At 47.0% G+C, this 21,009-nt stretch overlaps 2 protein-coding genes and 1 pseudogene across 7 annotated transcripts in view; 2 read left to right on the top strand and 1 right to left on the bottom strand.

Annotated features, from left to right (window-relative positions):
* The window catches only part of Dna2 (DNA replication helicase/nuclease 2), a 32,368-nt gene extending 26,522 nt beyond the window's left edge, over nt 1-5,846 (top strand). For both annotated transcript variants that reach the window (XM_041655751.1, XM_041655750.1), the window contains 2 exons: nt 3,530-3,676; nt 4,791-5,846. In XM_041655751.1, the coding sequence (XP_041511685.1) occupies nt 3,530-3,676; nt 4,791-4,859 (216 nt within the window). In that variant the 3' untranslated portion in view covers nt 4,860-5,846. The remainder of the gene's footprint in view (nt 1-3,529; nt 3,677-4,790) is intronic.
* Nucleotides 368-3,086, bottom strand: LOC121450625 (annotated as a pseudogene).
* Nucleotides 5,847-10,613: 4,767 nt separating the features above from the next.
* Rufy2 (RUN and FYVE domain containing 2) overlaps nt 10,614-21,009 on the top strand; it is a 35,549-nt gene continuing 25,153 nt past the window's right edge. For 2 of the 5 annotated variants that reach the window (XM_041656110.1, XM_041656114.1), the window contains exons 1-4: nt 10,755-10,958; nt 13,995-14,168; nt 18,330-18,447; nt 20,631-20,732. In XM_041656110.1, coding sequence (XP_041512044.1) covers nt 10,799-10,958; nt 13,995-14,168; nt 18,330-18,447; nt 20,631-20,732 — 554 coding nt within the window. In that variant the 5' untranslated portion in view covers nt 10,755-10,798. Of the gene's footprint in view, nt 10,639-10,752; nt 10,959-10,993; nt 11,359-13,994; nt 14,169-18,329; nt 18,448-20,630; nt 20,733-21,009 lie in introns of those variants that run through there. The other 3 variants (XM_041656112.1, XM_041656113.1, XM_041656111.1) reach the window with 3 other exon arrangements.

The raw sequence follows: 21,009 nt of genomic DNA, 5'->3' as shown, positions 1-21,009 counted from the left end.
AAAAAAGTTATAAAATTGTCCTTAGTTTTACAAAGATAAATGAAAAACATTAAAATTCTCCAATCGAACAAGGCGTGCAAGGATTTTGTGGTTGGGTTCTTTTGTTAAAACGTTGAGAGTAAAGTAACTTACTGGAATATAAAGATAAGAACTGATGAGCGAGCCACTAATGGAGCAGGGGGATATGTTCATAGAACCAATACTTTCCCCCAGACCGCCTCCATCTGCTGTCAGTCAAAACAGAACACTGGCCATTTAGTTTAAAAAAGGAAAAAGCGCAATATGCTTGTGCACATACACCAGTTACTTTATGTACAATAAAGAAATGGGGACAGGAAATGAAAGAATAGAGAAAACTATACTGTAGTAGTCAGGATGTGGTGGAGCCAAATTACGGCTTTCTAATTACGAATGTATTCTTGGTCTATAACAAAATTCTGGAGTAAAGTAGCAGGTTCCCTTTTTAGTAGACACCTCCTGTCTGCTGCTGGAACACATCAATCGTATCTTCATCCTCCATTTCCAACTGTGCGGGTGTGTCTGTTTCATTGATTGGCTGCCCATCAAACCGGAATCTGATCTGCCTCATTGACAAACCCTGTCGTTCACAGTAGGCTTTCATTAGTTTACTAAGTGGTGTATGCACCCATCCTGCCCCGCCACCTTCAAATTAATATGGTCGTTGTTCTCGGTCTTGACTCCTTCCTTGGGTGTCTCGTCGGCCGTGGCGTCGTGCCGGAGTCTCCTCAGCTGCCGCTTCACAAAAGAGGCACCAGGTCCGCACTGAAGGAGCACCAGGCAGCACGAGGAGCGGCAGAAGGAGGCGGCTATGGCGGACCCCTCTTTCTCTTTTTAAATTGTGATTTAAAAACAAGGTGTATGTGATTGGGAGGCTTTGGGAGATAGGCGGCTCCGTGGGTAAAAGCATTTGACTCTTTTTATTTTTGAGACAGGGTTTCTCTGTGTAGCTCTGTAGACCAGGCTGGCTTTGAACTCAGAGATCTGCCTGCCTCTGCCTCCTGAGTTTTGAGATTGCTGGGATGAAAGGTGTGCACCACCACCACTCGGTACATTTGACTCTTAAGTCTGATGACCTGTGTTTGTTGCCCAGAAGCCATATTGGAGAAGGAGAGAACAGACTCCCCAGAGTTGTCCTCTGACCTCACTCGTGTGCCATAGCACAGTGCACCGACATGCACAACTTTTGCAATAAATAAAAGTGATCAGAACAAGGCATGGGAGATACCCCCTGGTGAGGAGCTCACCTCCCACGTGTAAGATCCTGAGCAGTTCCCATGTAAAATGCTGTGGTGGTCATGGACTCCTACAATCCCAGTGAAGGCAATATTGGGGTAGAGCCAGGAGGATCTCTGGAAGCCTGTGGGTCAGCTAGCCTGGCCTGTGTGGTGACCCTGACTGACCCAATGAGAGACTCCATCTCAAAAAAGTAGAGATGGGGCTGGAGAGATGGCTCAGTGGTTAAGAGCACTGCCTGCTCTTCCAAAGGTCCTGAGTTCAATTCCCAGTAACCACATGGTGGCTCACAACCATCTGCAATGAGATCTGGTGCCCTCTTCTGGCCTGAAGGCATACACGCAGACAGAATACTGAGAATACTGTATACATAATAAATAAATAAAATCTTTAAAAAAAAAAAAAGTAGAGATGCCTGAGGGGGACACCTGAAGTTGTCTCTGCCCTCCATATGCATGCACCCGGGACCCTTGTCACACTCACACACACGCAAACACTCACACTCACAAAGATACAGAAATAAACTGGGCATCAGGAGGCAGAGGCAGGAGGATTTCTGAGGCTTCATTTAAGACCCTGCGTCAAACAAAAGACATTTTAACCTGAACTTTGTTTTTTATTTATTTTAAAATGGCATGTTCTGTAGCCTAGATCTGTCGATCACTTTGTAAGCAACTCCAGACCCAACCCTCCCATCTCCACCATGAAGCTGGAATTGGTGGTGTGTGCCCTGAGCCTGGCCATCTTAACTGCTTTCGTATGAACAGCTCAGTGCTTTGAAGCAAGGCTGTGCAAGGGATCCACAGAAGCAGTTTCGTTTTGTGAATAGCTGTCCATTCCGCATACCTGTAAACACTGTTCTTTCTTCTGTCCCCGAATTCTTTTTTTTTTCCCCGAATTCTTATAGTAATTATCTCCTATGTGAAAACTGGCTTGTTTTTCTTGGGTTGATTCATAATATAGCATAGCATGCATCAGGATTTTGTTTTTAAGGCTGGATCATGTTCCGTCATCTATTACAGTATACCTGACTTCTCTGCTCGTAGAAGCTTGAATTACTTCACCACTTTGTTATTGCACTTGCAGCATTTATAACACAAGATACTTTCAAACCCAGAGATACTTCCGGTTTCTTTGTTTTGCTTATGTTATTTTTCTTCTCTCTCTCTCTCTCTCTTTCTCTCTCTCTCTCTCTCTCTCTCTCTTTATTTTGTTTTTTTGAGATAGGATTTCTCTGTAACTTTGGAACCTGTTCTGGAACTTGCTCTGTAGACCAGTCTGGGGTCGAACTCACAGAGATCCGCCTGTCTCTGCCTCCCAAGTGCTGGGATTAAAGGTGTGCACCACCATTGCCCAGCTCTTATTTTCTTCTCTTTAATCCCTTTGCCTTTTAAAAATTTAATTACTTTATGTGTATGAGTAGGTTTTTGGTCTTTTTGGGTTTTTTTGAGATAGGGTTTCTCTGTGTATCAGCCCTAACTGTCCTGGAATTCTGTTTGCAGCCAGGCTGGCCTGGAACTCAGAGATCCACCTGGTTCTGCCTCATCCCCAGAGTGCTGGGATTAAAGGCATGCCCCGTGTATGTCTGTGCACCATGTGTGTGTGTGGTGCCTAAGGAAGCCAGAAGAGGGCTTTGGATCTCCTGGAACTAGAGTTACATTGTGAGCCACTGTGTGGGTGCTGAGAATGGAACCAGGTTCTCTAGAAGCCAGTGGTCTTAACTGCTGAGCCGTTGCCCTAGCCACAATACCGTTTTCTTAACTGTACAGTACATCCATGTGGTTTTTAAAACACACCCAGCAAAAAGTCTGCTTCCTTACTCCGCCCCTCATTACTCAGTTCTTACCTTGCTGATAATCAGATGTTTTGTTTCTTGTGACTGTCTAGACTATGTACATGCCATTCTAGACTGATTTTTCACTTCGTATTTTGGGTCATGCCTGTAATAGAGGCTGAATCAGGAAGGTTTTATATTGGAGCTTAGCCTGGGCTACATAGCAAGAGTCTGCCTCAAAACACAAAAGAACAAATAACAGAGCCACAGCCTGTAATCCTAGTACTTGGGAGGTGGAGGCAGAGGATTAGGAGTTCAAGGTCACTCTTGAATATACAGCAAATTTGAAGTCAGTGTGATTGAGAGGCAAAAGATCCTCTCTGGAAAAGCAAAAGAACAAGAAAAATTGCTAAAACCATTCAAGGTAAACAATATTCTTGGTTACAACAAATTCAAACATATAACACAACTTGAATAATTAGAAATTTTCTTTTTTTCCAGCTTGGTGAGCTCCTGAAAGATTGGCGACGGCTCAACGTGGCCCTAACCAGAGCCAAACACAAGCTGGTCCTCCTGGGCAGCGTGTCCTCGCTGCAGCGCTTCCCTCCCTTGGAGAAGCTCTTTGACCATCTGAACGCAGAGCAGTTAATATCCTTCTTCATTCACAGGGCCACGCAGGCCTTGCTGCTGTTGGTCGTCTGCCAAGGAAAGGGGCCGTTTCCTAGGGAGTCATAACGATGGACCAGGGCGGTCTGTGGAGTGAGCAAGGGAGAGGGCAGGGCCTGATCTGCCACCTAGAAGCAGTGTGTGCAGAATTGGGCTGTCCCTTCTGGTCTGTAGCCACGGGTATATTTTTCTTGTTGATACAAGGTAAAACATACTGTAACTGGAACAGTCAGACTGGGTGTAGTATAGAGCTGTCCCCACCTTTAGTCCCAGCACTCGGGAGGCAGAGGCAGGTAGATCTCTGAGTTTGAGGTCAGCCTACATAGTGAATTCCAGGACAGCCAGAGCTTAAATTGACCCTCCTGTTTGGGTTATAGGCATGTTCCATAATGCCTGGATTTCTGTTATTTCATTTATTTATTTATGTTTGTTTGCTTGCTTTTTTGAGACGGTCTTTCTCTGAAACCCTGGCTAGCCATGGACTCAGATCCTGCCTCTGCCTCTCCAGTGTTGGAATTAAAGAGGTAGCTCTCAACCTGTGAGTCACGACTTCTTTGGGGAAGGTAGTTGGGAGACCTTTCACAGGGGTAGACTATCAGATCTCCTGCATATCAGTTATTTACATTACTGTTCATAACAGTAGCAAAATCACAGCTACAAAGTAGCATTGAATAACTTTGTGCTCCGGGTCAGCACAACCCTGTGTTAAAGGGTCGCAGCGTTAGGAGGTTGAAAACCACTCGATTGAAGGTATTCGGCACACTTGGCTCCCAGTTCCATTGCAGGCAGGTTGGCCAGGAATTGACTGTAATGAAGGTGACCTCGAAGTTCTGACCCTTTGGCTGCCACCTCCTGACCGGTGGGATTCAGGCATGGGCCACCACGCCTGGCTTTCTGTACTTTTCGAGCAGATTATTCTCTCTCCTCCTATCCCTCCCCGTAGGGTCTCAAGGATCCCAGGTTATGGTCCAACTTCCTGTAGAGCAAACAGTGATGTGGGCTTATGTGGGCTCTAGTGCCGAGGTTGTAGCTGCGCACCACACAGCCGCAGTGCACAGGGAAATCTTCACCGAGTGTCTTCCTTAATTTATCCTACGTCATGGACCTTCCATCAAGGGAACATGAGAGTCTCTGCCACGTTCTGGGTGATTTCCAGAGAGAATGAGCACTATACGCACTACACGCCTGCCTCCAGCGTCATAGGCACTAGCGTGTGACCCATGGTTCAGCCTAGGTTTGCTGGGAATGCTCCACTTGAGCTGTGAGGATGACTGATGGATAAACGGTACAGAGTGAAGTGACTGTATTCTTTTCAAAGTTCCAGATTTTTCTTTTCTTTCTTTTTTTTAGTATAATCTTGTTAAACATGAAATTCTGTCATCACATAAAATTTTACTTTCAGAGTACCAATGTAGCCTAAACTAGAAAGTCTAAATTTGTATGTCCTTCAAGTGTATCTGTATTATGATCGAGGAAGGTGTTTAAGATTTTTCTACCTCTAAAGGTGGCTAGGTATTGGGTCTGCACTTTAACCCTTGAGTTTCAATTATAACCCAAGGTTGAGATCTCAAAAACGAAAATAGAATTCCAGGTCTAACTCCAGAATCAGAGAAGTTACATTTAAAAGATTGAGTGCGTTGGCTCATTCCCATCAGTTAAAGCCGCTCGCTCTGGGTTAGGGTACGGGTATGATGATTTTGAATTTGGGGTTCGGTTTTCCTTGCTTTGCTTTCCAGTGTCAGCATCCGTGAGTGGTGGCTTCCAGCTGCTTCTCGTTCCTCTGCTCCCTAATCATCGTCTCCTCTTGTCCCCTTTGTTAATTTTTGGGATGCAGCATTTCAACGTCAGGAGGACTTGACAGAAAACAAATTCTTCTTGAGAAAGAGTTTTTTTTCTGAATCGATGCCAGTTTACACCCGTTTTTCATCTCGGTTTGCCTCTTTGGGGGCGTTACTCAGTTTTTCCATTTCTGTAGAGATGTTTCAGAAGATACACTTACATGTATGGTGACTTTCACAAAGCGCCCCGTCTCCTGGAGGGCAAAGCTTCTACCTCACTTAGTGGAAGAAGTTTAAATTTGTTAAATTGGTGCTTCTACCTTTTTATTATTTAAAGTATGATTTAATAAATTGTTTTGTACTGATAGACTTTACTGGGTCCCTCTTTGTTAAATGATTTCTCTGTGTGTGGAAATAGAGTCTCCCAGATCCCGATGACCTTGAACTTCTGGTCCTCCCGCTTCTAAGGTGCTGGGTGGGAAGAGTGCTAACACACCTGGTGTGCAGGGCCTTGTGCGCATGCATTCCACCGAGCTACACCCTCTCCCCCTGAGTATTGATTAAACTCTGGTGTCTAGCGTTTTTCCCCACCATGATTTGTGAAATGTTGCTCACACTGTATCGATTACTTTTCTCTTGCTGAGATAAAGCACCGGGACCAAAGCCGCATAAAGAAGAAAGGTTTTTTTGTTTCGTGTATTTGTTTGTTTGTTTTTGGTTTTCCTGGACAGGATTTTTCTGTAGCTTTGAAGCCTGTGCTGGAACTCACTCTGTAGACCAGACTGGCCTTGAACTCAGAGATCCACCTGCCTCTGCCTCCCGAGTGCTGGGATTAATGGTGTGCGCCACCACCCAGCAAGAAGAGAGTTGGCAGCAGATTGAAGAGTTAACTCTCATTGCTTAAATATCCTTAGGCTGTTATGAGAGCAGGAAGCTGGAAACGATTTCAGCTCCTGGGAGGAGCCAAACAGAAAGATTTTTAAAGTTTTTTTTTTTTTTAATATTTATTTATTTTTTTATGTACCTAATATTCTGTCTGTGTATATGCCTGCAGGCCAGAAGAGGGCACCAGACCTCATTACAGATGGTTGTGAGCCACCATGTGGTTGCTGGGAATTGAACTCAGGACCTTTGGAAGAGCAGGCAATGCTCTTAACCTCTGAGCCATCTCTCCAGCCCCCAGTTTTTTTTTTTTATAAGTGTGTGTGTGTGTGTGTGTGTGTGTGTGTGTGTGTACAGGTGCCTTCTGAGGGCAGAAGAGGATGGCAATGCCTTGGAGCTGGAATTATAGTCTGTTGTGAGCCTCCCAACATGGTGCTAGGAATGAGACCTAGGTTCTCTGTGAAGGCAACAGGTGCCCTTAACCACTGAGCCACCTCCAGCCCCAATTCTTGTCACTTAGTTATGTGAAAGAGTTGTATGTTTTCTGCATAGATGTTTCTGTGCTTTGAGCTTTGGGGTTGGAGTTAAGCCCAAATGAGGTCTTCTATACCTCAACAATGCTGTGTGTCGGAGCAAGGGCCCATGAAGATAAAATGCCTTTCTGTAGCCCCATTTCTGGGGCCTACTTGGAAACAAGGGAAAAATCTCCCCTGGCTTACTAGCTTCACCTGACTCCTCTGGCCCAGCTGTCATCATCGACAACCGCTGCTTCTCCCGAGACCTAACCCACATAGCCTGGCCTAGTTACTGTCTAGCCAGTCCTGAAAGCCACCAGTTTTAGTCTCGTCACTCAGGAGGGCTGAGGCAGGAGGATCACAAGTTTGAGGCTGGGCCTGGCATGTAAGATGCATGGAGGAGGCCATGATGCTAATGTAGGTGAGTTCGTAGGGCGGTGCCTGCCAGCCGCTGCGCTTCCCTTTACGTGCTCACCCGTCTCCATCCTCAGCTGGAACGGGACTACACTCGCAGAGCTGACTGTTGGGTGACTCAGATAAAACAGGCCTGGTTTGGTAACGGGTCAAGTTTTGTTCTCTGATGTTTCCCCTTCTCCCCTCACTTTAAGGGTAGGTTTCTAGAAGAGGCTGCTAAGAGCCCCCCCCCCCCATTGAGTCAGAGTCCAGCCTCAGACTGAGGATGAGCCTAACCCGATTCTTCCTCCTGAGAGCTGTGATTACAAATATACACTACCCACAGTTCATACGGTGCTGGGGATTGAACCCGGGGTTTCATGCATCTGAGACAAGCACACTACCAATTGAGCTACACCCCCAATCTCTAGTGACCCTGTGTGTCCTCCAGGTTCTACTTGATGGCTGCAGTATATATATATATATATATATATATATATATATATATATATATTTAAATTTATTTATTAAAGATTTCTGTCTCTTCCCCGCCACCGCCTCCCATTTCCCTCCCCCTCCCCCTCCCCCAATCAAGTCCCCCTCCCTCGTCAGCCCAAAGAGCTATCAGGGTTCTCTGCCCTGTGGGAAGTCCAAGGACCACCCACCTCCATCCAGGTCTAGTAAGGTGAGCATCTAAACTGCCTAGGCTCCCACAGGCTGCAGTATATTTTATATTATTTATTTACCTATTGAGAAAGGATCTTGTTATGTGGCCATGGCTAGGCCCAAACTTACATTGAAGACCTACCTGGTCCCAAACATTGCAGAAATGGTGAGTGTAGGGATTGCAGGCATGTGCTGCCGTGCCTAATGCTCTCCTGGTCCTTTACAACATGTACTTCATCTTACTTGATTTTTCTGGAAGGACGTAGACTCCTGAGCCTTTTTACTCATCATTTATAGAAGGGAAAAAACGAACAATTCAGTTTGTATTTCAACTTTTAAAAATTTGCTTTTATGTGCATGGGTGTTTGACCTGTATGTTTGTATGCTGCATGTGTACCTGGTGTCGGGATGGCAGATAGAGGAGGTCACTGGATTCACGGAGACTGGAGTGACAGCCAGTGAACCGCCATGTGGGTGCACTGAGTCTAAACGGATCTGATGACTTCTTCTGGCCTACCCAGGCCCCAGACACATGTGTGATGCACAGACGTGCATGCCAACGAGACACTGAAACCAGGGTCGTGGAGATGGTTCGGGGTAAAGGCAAGCCAGATGAACTAAGTTAGATTCCTGGAGTGCACATGGTAAGAGAGAGAAGGACTAAGCAGAGGACAATGAGAACACGGAAAAGCAAGTAAGAGTAAGACTACTATATAATAGTAAATCTAAGATAGTAAGGAAAAAGATAAAAGACTTGAACAAGGTCTTTACAAATCTCAAAAGTGGGCTGGAGAGATAGCTCAGAGGTTAAGAGAGGATTGGCTGCTCTGCCGAACAGTGGAGGCACACACCTTTAATCCCAGTACTGGGGAGGCAGAGACAGGTGGATCTCTGGGAGTTTGAGGCCAGCCTGGTCTACAAGAGCTAGTTCCAGGACAGGCTCCAAAGCAACACAGAGAAACCCTGTCTCGAAAAACAAAAAACAAAGATCACTGACTTCTTCAGAGGACCCTAGTGGCTCAAAACCATCTATAATGACATCTGGTGCCCTTTTCTGGTGTGTAGGCAGAACACTGTATACATAATAAATAAGTCTTGGGGCTGGAGAGATGGCTCAGAGGTTAAGAGCATTGCCTTCTCTTCCAAAGGTCCTGAGTTCAAGTCCCAGCAACCACATGGTGGTTCACAACCATCTGTAATGTGGTCTGGTGCCCTCTTCTGGCCTACAGGCATACACACAGACTATTGTATACATAATAGATAAATAAATATTTAAAAATAAAAAAATAAGTCTTAAAAAAAACGAATCTCAAACCATGAGGAAGGGTGGTCCCCACAGTAACATAAACACAGAATAAGCCCAATATTCATCCACATACCTACAAGACAGTAATAAAATAATGAGGAAATTCTCACTTCCAAGCATCCCAAGAAAGAACAGCCAAAGTTGCACACAGCTGGTAGAAATGTCAAGTTTAGTTCCTGGTTTCATTGCAGTGAGATCAGATCCAGCACAATTCCTAGACCTAGTGGTGGAAATTTTGAGAAATTTTAGAGAAAAAGTTTGACTTTACTCAAGTAAATTTAAGGTAACCCTTGCTGGTCAGTTGTGGCCCACACACCTTTAATCCCAGCGTGAAGACATAGTAGCCAGCCCTAACCTGATGGCTTCCCAGTCCTCAGGGCGCAGACCTGAGTCAGAACTTCCAGTTTCCTGGCAACGATTAAAGAAGAGTCAGCTGGAGCCAGGCATCCGGAAGATCTGCTGACCTTTGCTCTGGAAAGCCTGGAGATCCTAGCGCCTGCAGGGGAGAGGAGGGTAGTGCTCTGTGAGGTATTAACAGCTGCCTCTGCGTCTGTAAGGCCTGCCCATCGCTATAGGCAAGGGATGAAATGTCTTTTTATTACTAGGTATGGGGAAGTAAGAAACAGCTGAAGAAAGAATAATTTTTCTACCTAGCTGTGGATTTCATGGATAGGTTTTTGTTTTTACCTCGGCAGGGTTTCTGTGTATCTCTGGCTGTGGTGTCCTGTCCATGTGGGAGGTGTGTGTGTGTGTGTGTGTGTGTGTGTGTGTGTGTGTGTGTGTGTGATCATCCATACAGTTTCAAGATCACCTACACGTCTCCCCGTTGCTCACTGTTTCTTCAGGGTGAATCGCTTTGGGCGACTGTACCTCCGTTTGTCCTTGGGATTTTAGGAGGGTTGGGCAGACTTTGTTTACGCCTCCTCCTGGAAAGGATTTTTAGCGCTAAAGCACTCCACGTCATCTCGCTTCCACCTGAGAGTTGGTATTTACAGGTCCACCATACCCTCCTATAAAGCATTACATTTTGTCATTTGGGACAGTCTTGGAGGAGCTGGCACTTGCTATGTAGCTCAAAGTAACCCTGAGTTCCCAGCAATCTTCTGGCTTCCACCTCTGCGCGAGTGCTGGGACTAGCAGTGATCGCCACCGCACCCGGACTTCAGTGGAGCTCCTGCGTCTTAAAATTGTCTTGTTTTTTTTTTTTTTTTTTTTTTTTTTTTTAGAGACTAGGCTGGTTTCAATCCCATTATGTCCCTGAGCCTGATCTTCAACTACGGATCCTTCTACCTCCTATCTCCCAAATGCTGGAATTGCATACAGCTCCGGCTCTGTTAATTGTGTGAGGTTTTCTAAAATCTGGCGGCCTGCTCCGGGTTTGTCAAGATCAAAGGGAGCCGCCCGGTGAGTTCTATTAAGCCCATCCAACCTGCGTGAATAGAACGTTTGCAGGTGACTTGAGGCCCCTTTTACAGCCACCCTTGGCGCTGTGCTGCAGTCCCAGAGCCCCGTCTCCAGGTCCCTGCCACGCTTTCCCTGTCGCGCCAGGGTCGCTCAGGCGGGGATGATCCGCGGGGACCGGTTTCGCGCGGCCCTGGCGCCCTCCCGCCACCAGGGGCGCTGTGACCGCACCGAGCCGAGTCAGACGCGGTGGCCGCGGCGCGCCTGCGGGGAGCTGCTGACCCGCCCGGAGAGCCCGTGTCCGATACGCACCGTCGCCATGGGTAAGGGCAGCACCCGGGATCACCATCCACCGCCGGGGCCGCGCAATCATCGGGGGGCAAGGGAGCTCCCGGGGTCGCTATGGCAACGCGCGCCCGCCCGCATCCCTGCGCCCCGCCCGCTCTGGGGCCTGGCTGCTGGGGCCAATGGACGGGCGGGGACCGCGGCGTCCGGGGACCGAGATGGCTTCCCAGTCTCGCTGGTGGTGGACGGAGGGCTGGGGAGGGGATCGGTGCGGTGCTAAGCCCCGGAAGCGCGCCCGTGGGGCCTCCGGTGCCAGCTGCTGGGGACGCCGAGAGAGCCGGGTCGGCTCTAGGGACTGCCGGGGAGCGCGGCTGCCGGCTCCACCTGCGGCCTCTGCTGCACAGCCGCCCTCCTAGGCTCGTCCGCTGCAGGTTACAGGTTGTGATGAACACTCTAAAAAGAGAATGCTGCCGATTATGAAACGTCAGGTGGTTTCACCGCGAGGGTGGGAGTGGGGAGAGGGAATCACACCACCGCCGAGTGGAGGAGATGGTGCGTGAACATCCTTCACTATCCAGCCTGCCAGTTTTAGATTGCGGAGGATTCGGAGTCAGGATTCAGCCTAGGGAGCTGAAATCCAAATCATAATAGAGGACCAGAGCACGGGGGAACTCTGCTTTTTTGCTTGGTTTGCTTTTTACCACAGTACCAGAAAAATGGACTTTTGTTTTGTTTTGAGACAGGCTCTCCCTATGACTATAATCCTGGATGTCCAGGAGCTCGCTATGCAGAGCAGGAAGAACAGAGATCCTCCTGCGTCTGGCTCCCTAGTTCTGGAATGAGCCTCCCGCCCAGCTCTTTAGTTTTAAGACAGTGCGCCACTAAATAGCGCAAACCGATCTAATGAACTCCGTAACCACCTGATTTGTTATTTATTTGAAGGTGTTTTTTTTTAAAAAAAAAAAACAAAAACATGTCTCACTATACAGCATAGGCTGGCCTCAAACTCAGATCTCCCTCTCTCTCACTCTTTCTCTCTCACACACCCCGGTCTCTCCCTCACAAATGTTGGGATTAAAGGCTGGCCCAAATTCAGATCACACACACACACACATCTCTCCCTCACAAATGTTGAGATTAAAGCACACCACTGCGCCCAGAGATATTTGGGGATTATAAAATGTTAGCTAAATGCTTTGTTTTTCACATCTCAGTTTTACCATCTTTGCAGAAAATATTTCTGCCTCTTGGCAGTGTTTGAAGTGTTGGGTAAACAGATGATTTTTAAAAGCACTTTTAATGGTGCGTACCTGAGTGTAGGGGCCTCTAGGTGTTGAATCCCCTGGGAACTGTTAAGCAGTTGCCATAGGTGCTGGGATTCCTGGGTCCGCCAGAAGAGCAGTAGATGTAAAACCATGTTGAAACACCTGCGCTCTCTTTCCAGCTGGTACTAGATTTTTTATTTCTTTTTGTCTTTCTTTTCTTTTTGGAAGTTGTGTCTTTTTTTGTTTTGTTGTTGTTTTTCGAGACAGGGTTTCTCTGTAGCTTTTTTTTTTTTTTAAGATTTAGTTATTTATTTTGTATACAACATTCCTTCCATGTGTGCTTGCAGGCCAGAAGAGGGCACCAGATCTCATTATAGATGGCTATGAGCCACCATGTGGGTGCTGGGAATTGAACTCAGGACCTCTGGGAGAGCAGCCAGTGCTCTTAACCACTGAGCCATCTCTCCAGCCCCCTGGAACTAGTTCTTGTGGACCAGGCTGGCCTTGAACTCACAGAAATCCCGCCTGCCTCTGCCTCCCGAGTGCTGGAATTAAAAGCGTGCGCCACCACTGCCCAGCTTGTCTTTTTATTTATTTATTTTTTTGGTTTTTCGAGACAGGGTTTCTCTGTGGCTTTGGAGCCTGTCCTGGAACTAGCTCTGTAGACCAGGCTGGTCTCGAACTCACAGAGATCCGCCTGCCTCTGCCTCCCCAGCTTGTCTTTTGAGACACTAACGAACCCTGCCTGGCCTGGAACTTAACTTCCCAGTTGCTAAGGTTAAAGGCACAGCCTTCCACCTGGGATTGAGCTGTTTTTTTTCTTTAACCTTATATTTGTCAGAGGTTTATTTTGTTTTGTTTTGTTTCCCCCTGTGATGTGTGTTTTGGGAGATTCTGGAATCTGATAACTTTACCTTTTATTTTGTTACTAGTGTATTTTGAACTTTTTGAAATAAAGGTGTGTGTGTGTGTGTGTGCGCGCGCGCAAATGTTCGACCAGAATGGGCTGTAGGACCTCCTAGTGCTGGAGCTATAGTTAAATCATCCCAGTGGATGCTGGGAGCCAAATTGTGGTCCTTTGGAAGAATAGCCAATGCTCTTAATAGCCCTTCCCTTCAGCCTCTATTCTTGGAAATCATTAGACCATACCCACTGTCCACCATTTATAAGACTTTTAAAGCCAGGTGGTAGTGGTGCATGCCTTTAATCAATCCCAGCACTCAGAAGCAGAGGCAGGCGAATCTATATGAGTTCCAGGCTAGCCTGGTCTACAGAGTGAATTCCAGGACAGCCTGGTCTACATAGAGAAACCCTGTCTCAAAAAACAAACAACAAAATTTTAAGCATATGTATCAGTAGACACAGCTATGCCAGGGCTGGTTGGTGATGGTCTATGTGTGTGTGTGTACGCATGCTTGCGTGTGAGTCTGTAAGTGGTGGTCAGAGAACAACTCCCCAGAGGTATCCTTTCCTTCCACCTTGAGGGCTCTGGATGGAGCTCAGGTGGTCAGGCCCGCACACAAGTACCTCTCCCTCTGAGCCATCTTCCCAGCCCAGAAAAGAAAGCTCATTTCTTGTGTGGAGCCTTGGGGATAAATCCTAAGCATTGGCCGCAGTGGACATAGCATTTTGCTGTGGCTTGTGCAAGAGAAATAAGGAGGTCACGTCATGGCACCTTGGTCTGAGGAGATATCCGATTGGCAACCACAGGAAAGCAAACGGTGTTGGTTTCCATGGGCCGGGGCAGATTTGTGTGCTTGTCATTGTCCTGTCCTGGGAATGACGTTGGACTTTCCTTGTGCTTTTCAGCTACAAAAGACCCCACAGCTGTGGAGAGAGCCAACTTGTTAAACATGGCTAAGTTGAGCATCAAAGGACTCATTGAGTCTGCCCTGAGCTTTGGCCGCACCCTGGACTCGGACTACCCCCCTCTGCAGCAGTTCTTCGTGGTTATGGAGCACTGCCTGAAACACGGCCTTAAAGGTATCCCGAGACTTCAAAAATCAGTTCTTACAGCCCCTCTCTCTGCGCCCTAAATATCCTTAGACATAGCTTTGAGGCTGTAGCTGTTGTTGTTCTGCGTTTTAAGAAACTGCCGGGCTAGTGGGATGGCGTTGTGAGTAAAGGCCTTGCCACATGAGCCAGAAGGCGAGTTTGCTCTTTGGAGCCCAGGTTAGGATGAAAGAGAGATAAAGAACCCTGTGAAGTTCTTGTGGCCACGCCACACCCATACCCACAATAATAATAATTAAAAAAAAATTTGAATGTGTTGATTTCCTAGTAGATGATCTTCAGAAAGGAAATGTTTTTAAAATAATTGGTGAAAAACATGCTGGATTCCTGTATAACCCTGGCTGGCCTGGAACTCACTGTATACACCAGGCTGGTCTTGAACTCAACAAAGATCTGTCTGCCTCTGCCTCCCAAGCTCTAGGATTAAAGGTGTGTGCCACCATGCTTGGCCTGATGACAGGTTTTTTAGATGTTCACCCTTGAACTAGTTTTTATTTTCTTGGGTAATATTTAAATAATGATTACACTTATTTACACACACACACGCACACTCACACATATATACACACATGTGCACACGAACATAAAGGTCAAAGGGCGGGCAGGTGCCTCTACCCGCCAAGCCATCTCGCCAGCCTTAGATTTCCTTTGGAACAGAAACTGAGTGGTGGTGCTGGCGTGAACTCATTAGAAGTCTGAACCCTGTTGAAGAAATCAGCCAAAGTAGATTGTTGAGCTAGAAAGGCCTTCAGTGCATGGGGGTGTGTGGGAAAGTGTCCTCCGAACCAGGTTGCCATAGAAACAATGACCTCCAACAATGACCCTCTGCTACGCAGCTCATATGGAAGGTCATTACATGGGAAATGTGTGGGCTTTAAGGGTCTCTGTGTATGTAGCCTTGGCTAGCCTGGGACTCACTGTATACACCAAGCTGGCTTTCAACTCCCAGAAGTCCACATACCTCTGCCTTCCCAGGGCTGGGGTTAAAGATGTGCTCCACCATGCTGGAATGGTAGTTTTGTTCTGAGACAAGGACATGGCAAATAGCCCAGACTGTCCTGATCCTTGGCGTGTACCCCAAGCTTCCCAGGGGCTGAAACAGTGGGATTTTTATTGCGGCTGGTCCTCAACAGGAGCCTTCTCTGTGCAGAGGACAGAGAGCTTTATCAAGGGGAACTCAGAACTTCATGTGGGATGAAACACAGGATAGCGGGCTAGGGAGGCGGCTCAGTCAGTTAAGTTTGAGGACTCAGTTTGATTCCTAGTAACCACATAGCAAGCTAGATGTGGTAGCACGCTTGTAATCCCTGTACTGGGGAGGCAGAGGCAGGAGGATCCCTGGAGCTCAGCTAACTTAGTGGGGGATGGTCTCAGCAGGGGAGACTGCCTCAAAACCCAAGGTGGATGGCTCTTGGGGATGCCAGCCAAGGCTAACCTCTGGCCTCCATGTGTACCTGTGCAACAGAAAATAAGCTGACAGACCTGCTGTTTAATAGTCTGCTTTTAATATATACTGGGTAATAACGATCCTTTGACTTAAAGTAACAATTAAGCCAGGTTTAGGAGTGCCTACCTGTAATCCCAGCTCGTGGAGGGTGGAGGCAGGAAGATCAGGTAGTTAAGACCATCTTGAGCTACAGCGTAAGTTGGAGGCTGCCTGTGTTGGCTGGGGTGTTCACAACAGCAGAATCTGACTTATATGTCTGTATACTGTGTGTGTGAGGTTACCCAAGGATGCCAGAAGAGAGTTAGAAAAGGTTGGGGCCTTCTCACCTCAACGCTGGGAACCTAATTCTATACCTCTGGAGGAACAGCAAGGGCTCTTAACTGTCCAGCCCACAGATAGTTTTAAAAAGGATTTTTAAACTTTTTTAAATTACGTATGTCTATGCGGGTGTATGTGTGTGTGGAGGGGTGTGTATTCGTGAATGCAGATGCTGGAGGCCTAAGGCGTTAGATCCCGTGGAGCTGGAGTTGCAGGTGGTAGTGGGAGCTCACTCAGGTCCTCTGACAGAGCTGTTCATTCTCTTACCCCGGGTCATCTTCTCAGTCCGTCTTCCAGGTGCTGTGATTGCATCAAGGAGGCTTCAGTTATGTTCCAGGGTGTGACTGGGGGCCAGAGGACAACTTGCAGTTCAGTTCTTCCCTCCCACTGCATGACCTGGGGATTGAAGTCAGGGTCAAGCTTGCAGGGGGATGCCTTACTCAGGAGCCAGCTCTCCAGCCTGCCTCTATTTATGTTTTGGCTTAGGGTTTTTTGTTTTGTTTTATGGCAGTGATAAAAATTCTTTCTTCTCCCCTAAATTGCTGAATTGGAATTTAATAATCATGGTCAAAATAGCTGAATTTTAAATTACTTTCAGGAAGTATTATCCTTTATTTTATAACCTCAGTGAATAGTTATACATCGCTGTGGTCACAGGTTTATCCTTATGCATCACTGCAAAGCCATTTTAGCCTTGGGATTTTTCTCCCCACAGTAAAGTTGCTCTTGGTGGCCGTCCTTGCTTAGGGGATGCGGATGATAGCCACACTGTATCTCCAGAAAGTCTGGTTGTTTTATTTTAATGATTACATTTGCCTGTGCACTGCCTGCATGCAGTGCTCAAAGACACCAGAAGAGGGCATCAGATCCCCTGGAACCACCTGATAAAATGGTTGGGAACCAAACCCTTGTCCTCAATAGCAGTCCGAGACTCAGTCTCTCTTGTAGCATACTTGCTGTGTAACTGACGGTGACCTTGAACTTTTTGGGGGTGGGAGGTTGAGACAGGGTCTCTACGTATCCCTGGCTGTCCTTGAAGTTGCTTTGTAGACCACGCTGGCCTCAAACTCACAGAAATCCCCCTGTCTCTGCCTCCTGAGCACTGGGATTAAAGGCATCTACAATTATACCTGGTGACCTTGAACTATTTTTTTTTTTTTGTTGTTTACTTGTTTTGGTTTTTGAGGCTGAGCGTCTTCCTGTGACTTTGACTGTCCTAAACACACCGACCAGGCTGGCCTTGAACTCTTGATCCGGCTGCAAGCACTTCCCGCCTCCCTGATTATAGGCTTAGGCTATGGCATTCAGGTTTTCACGCAGCACTAGGCTCAAACCCAAGGCTTCCTGCATGGTGGGCAAGCAGTCTACCAGCTGAATTGTATCCCCAGCCCAAATGTTTTTATGCCACCTGACGTCAGACTAGAAGCTGCAGCTGCAGGTATTTAGAAGGAAGCCACCTTTACTGTGCTCCCCTTTGCTTTCGGTGCTGGAGACTCAACCCAGGGCCTCGTGCGTTCTAGGCTGGCCTCTGCCACTGAACTCATCTCCTGTGCCTTCAAAACTCTGAACGTTTCTCAGAAATTTTGAGACAAGATGCTGCAGAGTTTCCCAACTGATCTTGAACTTTCTCTGTAGTCCATGGCTTAAACTTGACTCTTCTGCCGTGACCTCCCAAGTGCTAGGATTCCAGGTGTGTGCCCCCATACCTGGCTCTGTGCTTGATTTACTTAATAGACTTATGAAGGTCGCCCTGCTTGGGCCATCCAATCTTTTTATTTTGGTGTTGGTAAAGAAAGGCTCAGGCCGTCGTTCAGTTACTTGGATGTTCCTGATATGGAAGAACAGCCAATGATATGTGTATGTACATATGTGTCTACACATTAACTTACTTCTGACAGTGCTAGGTGTTAACCTCCGACCCTGTGCGTACTGAGCAAATGCCCTACCACTGAGGTATGTCTCAAGCCTTCTTTCCTTTATATTGAGACAGGACGTCAACTTCTGACCTCCATGTCTCAGCCTTTCATAGAGCTAGGATTATAGGTGTGTGTATGCATGCCAGAGAAGGACAGTGTCTTTCTGTCTTAACACAGGCTCTCTCACTGAACTGGAAGCTCATAGGTTCACTTGGGCAGGTTAGCCAGCAAACCCTCAGGACTGCCATCTCCACCCTCCAACACTGTGGTTACAGGCACACACAGCCATACCCAGCTCGTCACGTGGGTGCTGGGATTTGCTCAGTCCTCCTCGTGCCTGAAGAACAGGCACTGTCAGCCCCTGAACCGTCTCTCCAGATCTCTAGCTAAACACTCAAGATGATGTTATCCCATTTCACTAGTTGAAATTGTACTTTATATTTTTTCCAGTGAGAAAATCATTTTTGAGTTATAATAAAACTATTTGGGGCCCTCTGGAACTGGTGGAGAAGCTGTATCCAGAAGCAGAGGAAATCGGAGCAAGTGTCCGGGATTTGCCTGGCCTTAAGTAAGTATTATGGTTGCTCATCCCGAGAAGTTCATGTGTCGGCCTCTTGCTCCTCAGTCTAAGCACTGCTTCCTTTTCTTCCCCCAAAGCCCCGCCCAGTCTGTAACTCAGCACACAGTTTCCTTCGTTAAATGTCCCTAAGTCCCTTCCTCAAGGATTAAGAATTAGCCACTGAGACACCAGTGGGGAGGCCAAGCTAGGTAAATCTCTGTATGTTCAGGGCCAGCCTGGGCCACAGAGTGAGTTCCTGTCAAAATCAAAAAAAAAAAAAAAAAAAAAGCCAGAGAGAGCTGGTGCATTCTGGCTCAGAAATCATAAATGTTGAAAACTTATTTTGGGTAAGAACTTTTTTTTTTTTTTTTTTTTTTTTGAGACAGGGTTTTTCTGTGCAGCCCTGACTGTCCTGGAGCCCACTCTGTAGACCAGGCTGGCCTCAAGCTCACCCACCTCCCGAACCCTGGCGTGCACCACTGCTGTGAGCTTGTTGTTTTCCTGAGCTGGGGTTTCGTTATGTAGCTCTGGCTGTCTTGGGACTCGCGATGTAGACCAGGCTGGCCTCGAACTCAGAGTTCTGCCTGCCTGTGCCTCCAGAGTGCTGGGACTAAAGCATGTGCCATCATGTCTGGCTCCGCCATTCTTTTACCTGTTAAATATTGTTACTTGTGTCCGTGTGTGTGTGTGCTCACACATGAGAACATATGTGTGATGTGTATATGTGGGAGTGAGGGCATGTGGGTGCCATGGTGGTCAGAGGACAACTTTCAGGGTTAGGCTTCTGGCACTGTGGGATCTGAGGCTGGACCTCAGGCCATCAGGATTGTTTGGCAAGCACCCTTTACCCACTGAGCCATCTCACCACCCTTAATCCTTACGAATAAGATGACTTAGTCATCCCCCCCCCATTTATGTCTGTATGTATCTGTGTGTGTGTGTGCGCGCGCATGGACACTCATGTGCCATGGTGTCATATTGTAGATATGAAGGCCCATTCTACTGTGATATAATACGTCCTATAGAGGTAATGTTCAGAGGGTTCTTTCTTCCAAAGCATACAGTGGTACTTAATAACTTGAGGTTGGAGAGGTTGCTCAATGGTTAAGAGCAGCAGCTACTCTTCCAAGGAACCTGTGTTCGACCCTAGCACCCACGTGGTGGCTCATAATCATCTGTATTTCTAGTCTTGGGGTTCTTATACCCACTCTGGCCTCCGCGGGCAGATTCTGCACCCACATGGTACACAAGCATACATTCAGGCAAACACATACATAAATAAAAATAAAATCTCAAAAAAACAAAAACCCCACATTACCAGAGCAGGTTTCGCTGACCTCTTAAAGGTAGAATTGCTTGCTCAAAAAAACTAGCATATGGGGCTAGAGAGAGGGCTCGGCTATTTGAGAGGACGTGGGTTTGATTTGTCAGCACCCACGTGGTGGCTCACGACTGTTTATATTGCCACCAGGGGATCCAGTGCCTTCTTGCCTCTCTAGGCACTGTATACATTATAGATGTGTGCAAAACACCCATACACATAAAATAAGATAAAAGAAGATCGCTCGGTGGGTAAAGTGCTGAGCTACACGGGCATGAACACCTGCGTTTATATCTTCAGAATCCATGCAAAAACTAGGTGCTGGGGCTGGAGACATGGCTCAGAGGTTAAGAGCATTGCTGCTCTTCCAGAGGTCCCGAGTTCAATTCCCAGCAACCACATAGTGGCTCACAACCATCTGTAATGAGATCTGGTGCCCTCTTCTGGCATGCGGGTATACATGGAGGCAGAATGTTGTATACATAATAAATAAATAAATCTTAAAAAAAAAAACAAAAACAAAAAACTAGGTGCTGCTGGGCGAGGAGGCAGACAAGCAAAGCCCAGAAGCCCCCACTGGGTAGCACAATTCAGGTTCCCTGAGAAACCACGCCTAGAAATAGAATAGAGTGGAGAAGCGATAGAGGAAAGTCATCCCAAGGCCAGTCTTTGCTTCCCACAGGTGCCCTCTTGGTCAAAAGAGCGTGGGTCTGCCTTGCACGCGCACACACACACACACACACACACATTCTAAAGATCAAAAAAAAACATGATAAAATGCCTTTTTCTTTGTCATGTACTTCCACAGATAGGGAGCAGGTGGCCGTGATTTTAGCCCTAAGACTGTTTTCTAACTGGACCTTCTTTCCAGGACCCCCCTGGGTCGAGCTAGGGCGTGGCTCCGATTAGCCCTCATGCAAAAGAAAATGGCCGATTACCTGCGTTGCTTGATTATCCAGCGGGAGCTGCTGAGGTCAGTGTCATTACTCCATGCTTATTTTTATTTCATTTATAGCTTGTCGTCCAAAAAGAGGTGAAGAAAGGGCTATGAAATACCATAAAATAAGAGAAGAGCAAAATGAGAAAGCAAAGGACACTGCAGTGATTAGCATCAGTGAGGAGCTAGCCTAGGACAGATACCACTTGCTTTTTATCCCCCAACATGGGCTAACCTAAGCATGTTTCCAAGTTGATTCCCTTCCTCTGAATTGTAATTTTCTGGATACAAATTTGCATTGGGACTTGGGGTT

The sequence above is a fragment of the Microtus oregoni genome, unplaced genomic scaffold, assembly GCF_018167655.1.
Source record: "Microtus oregoni isolate MIOR12 unplaced genomic scaffold, Mior012 000007F_ref0000211, whole genome shotgun sequence".
In the NCBI taxonomy this organism is placed as follows: domain Eukaryota; kingdom Metazoa; phylum Chordata; class Mammalia; order Rodentia; family Cricetidae; genus Microtus; species Microtus oregoni.
This window is presented reverse-complemented; position numbering and strand designations above follow the sequence as displayed.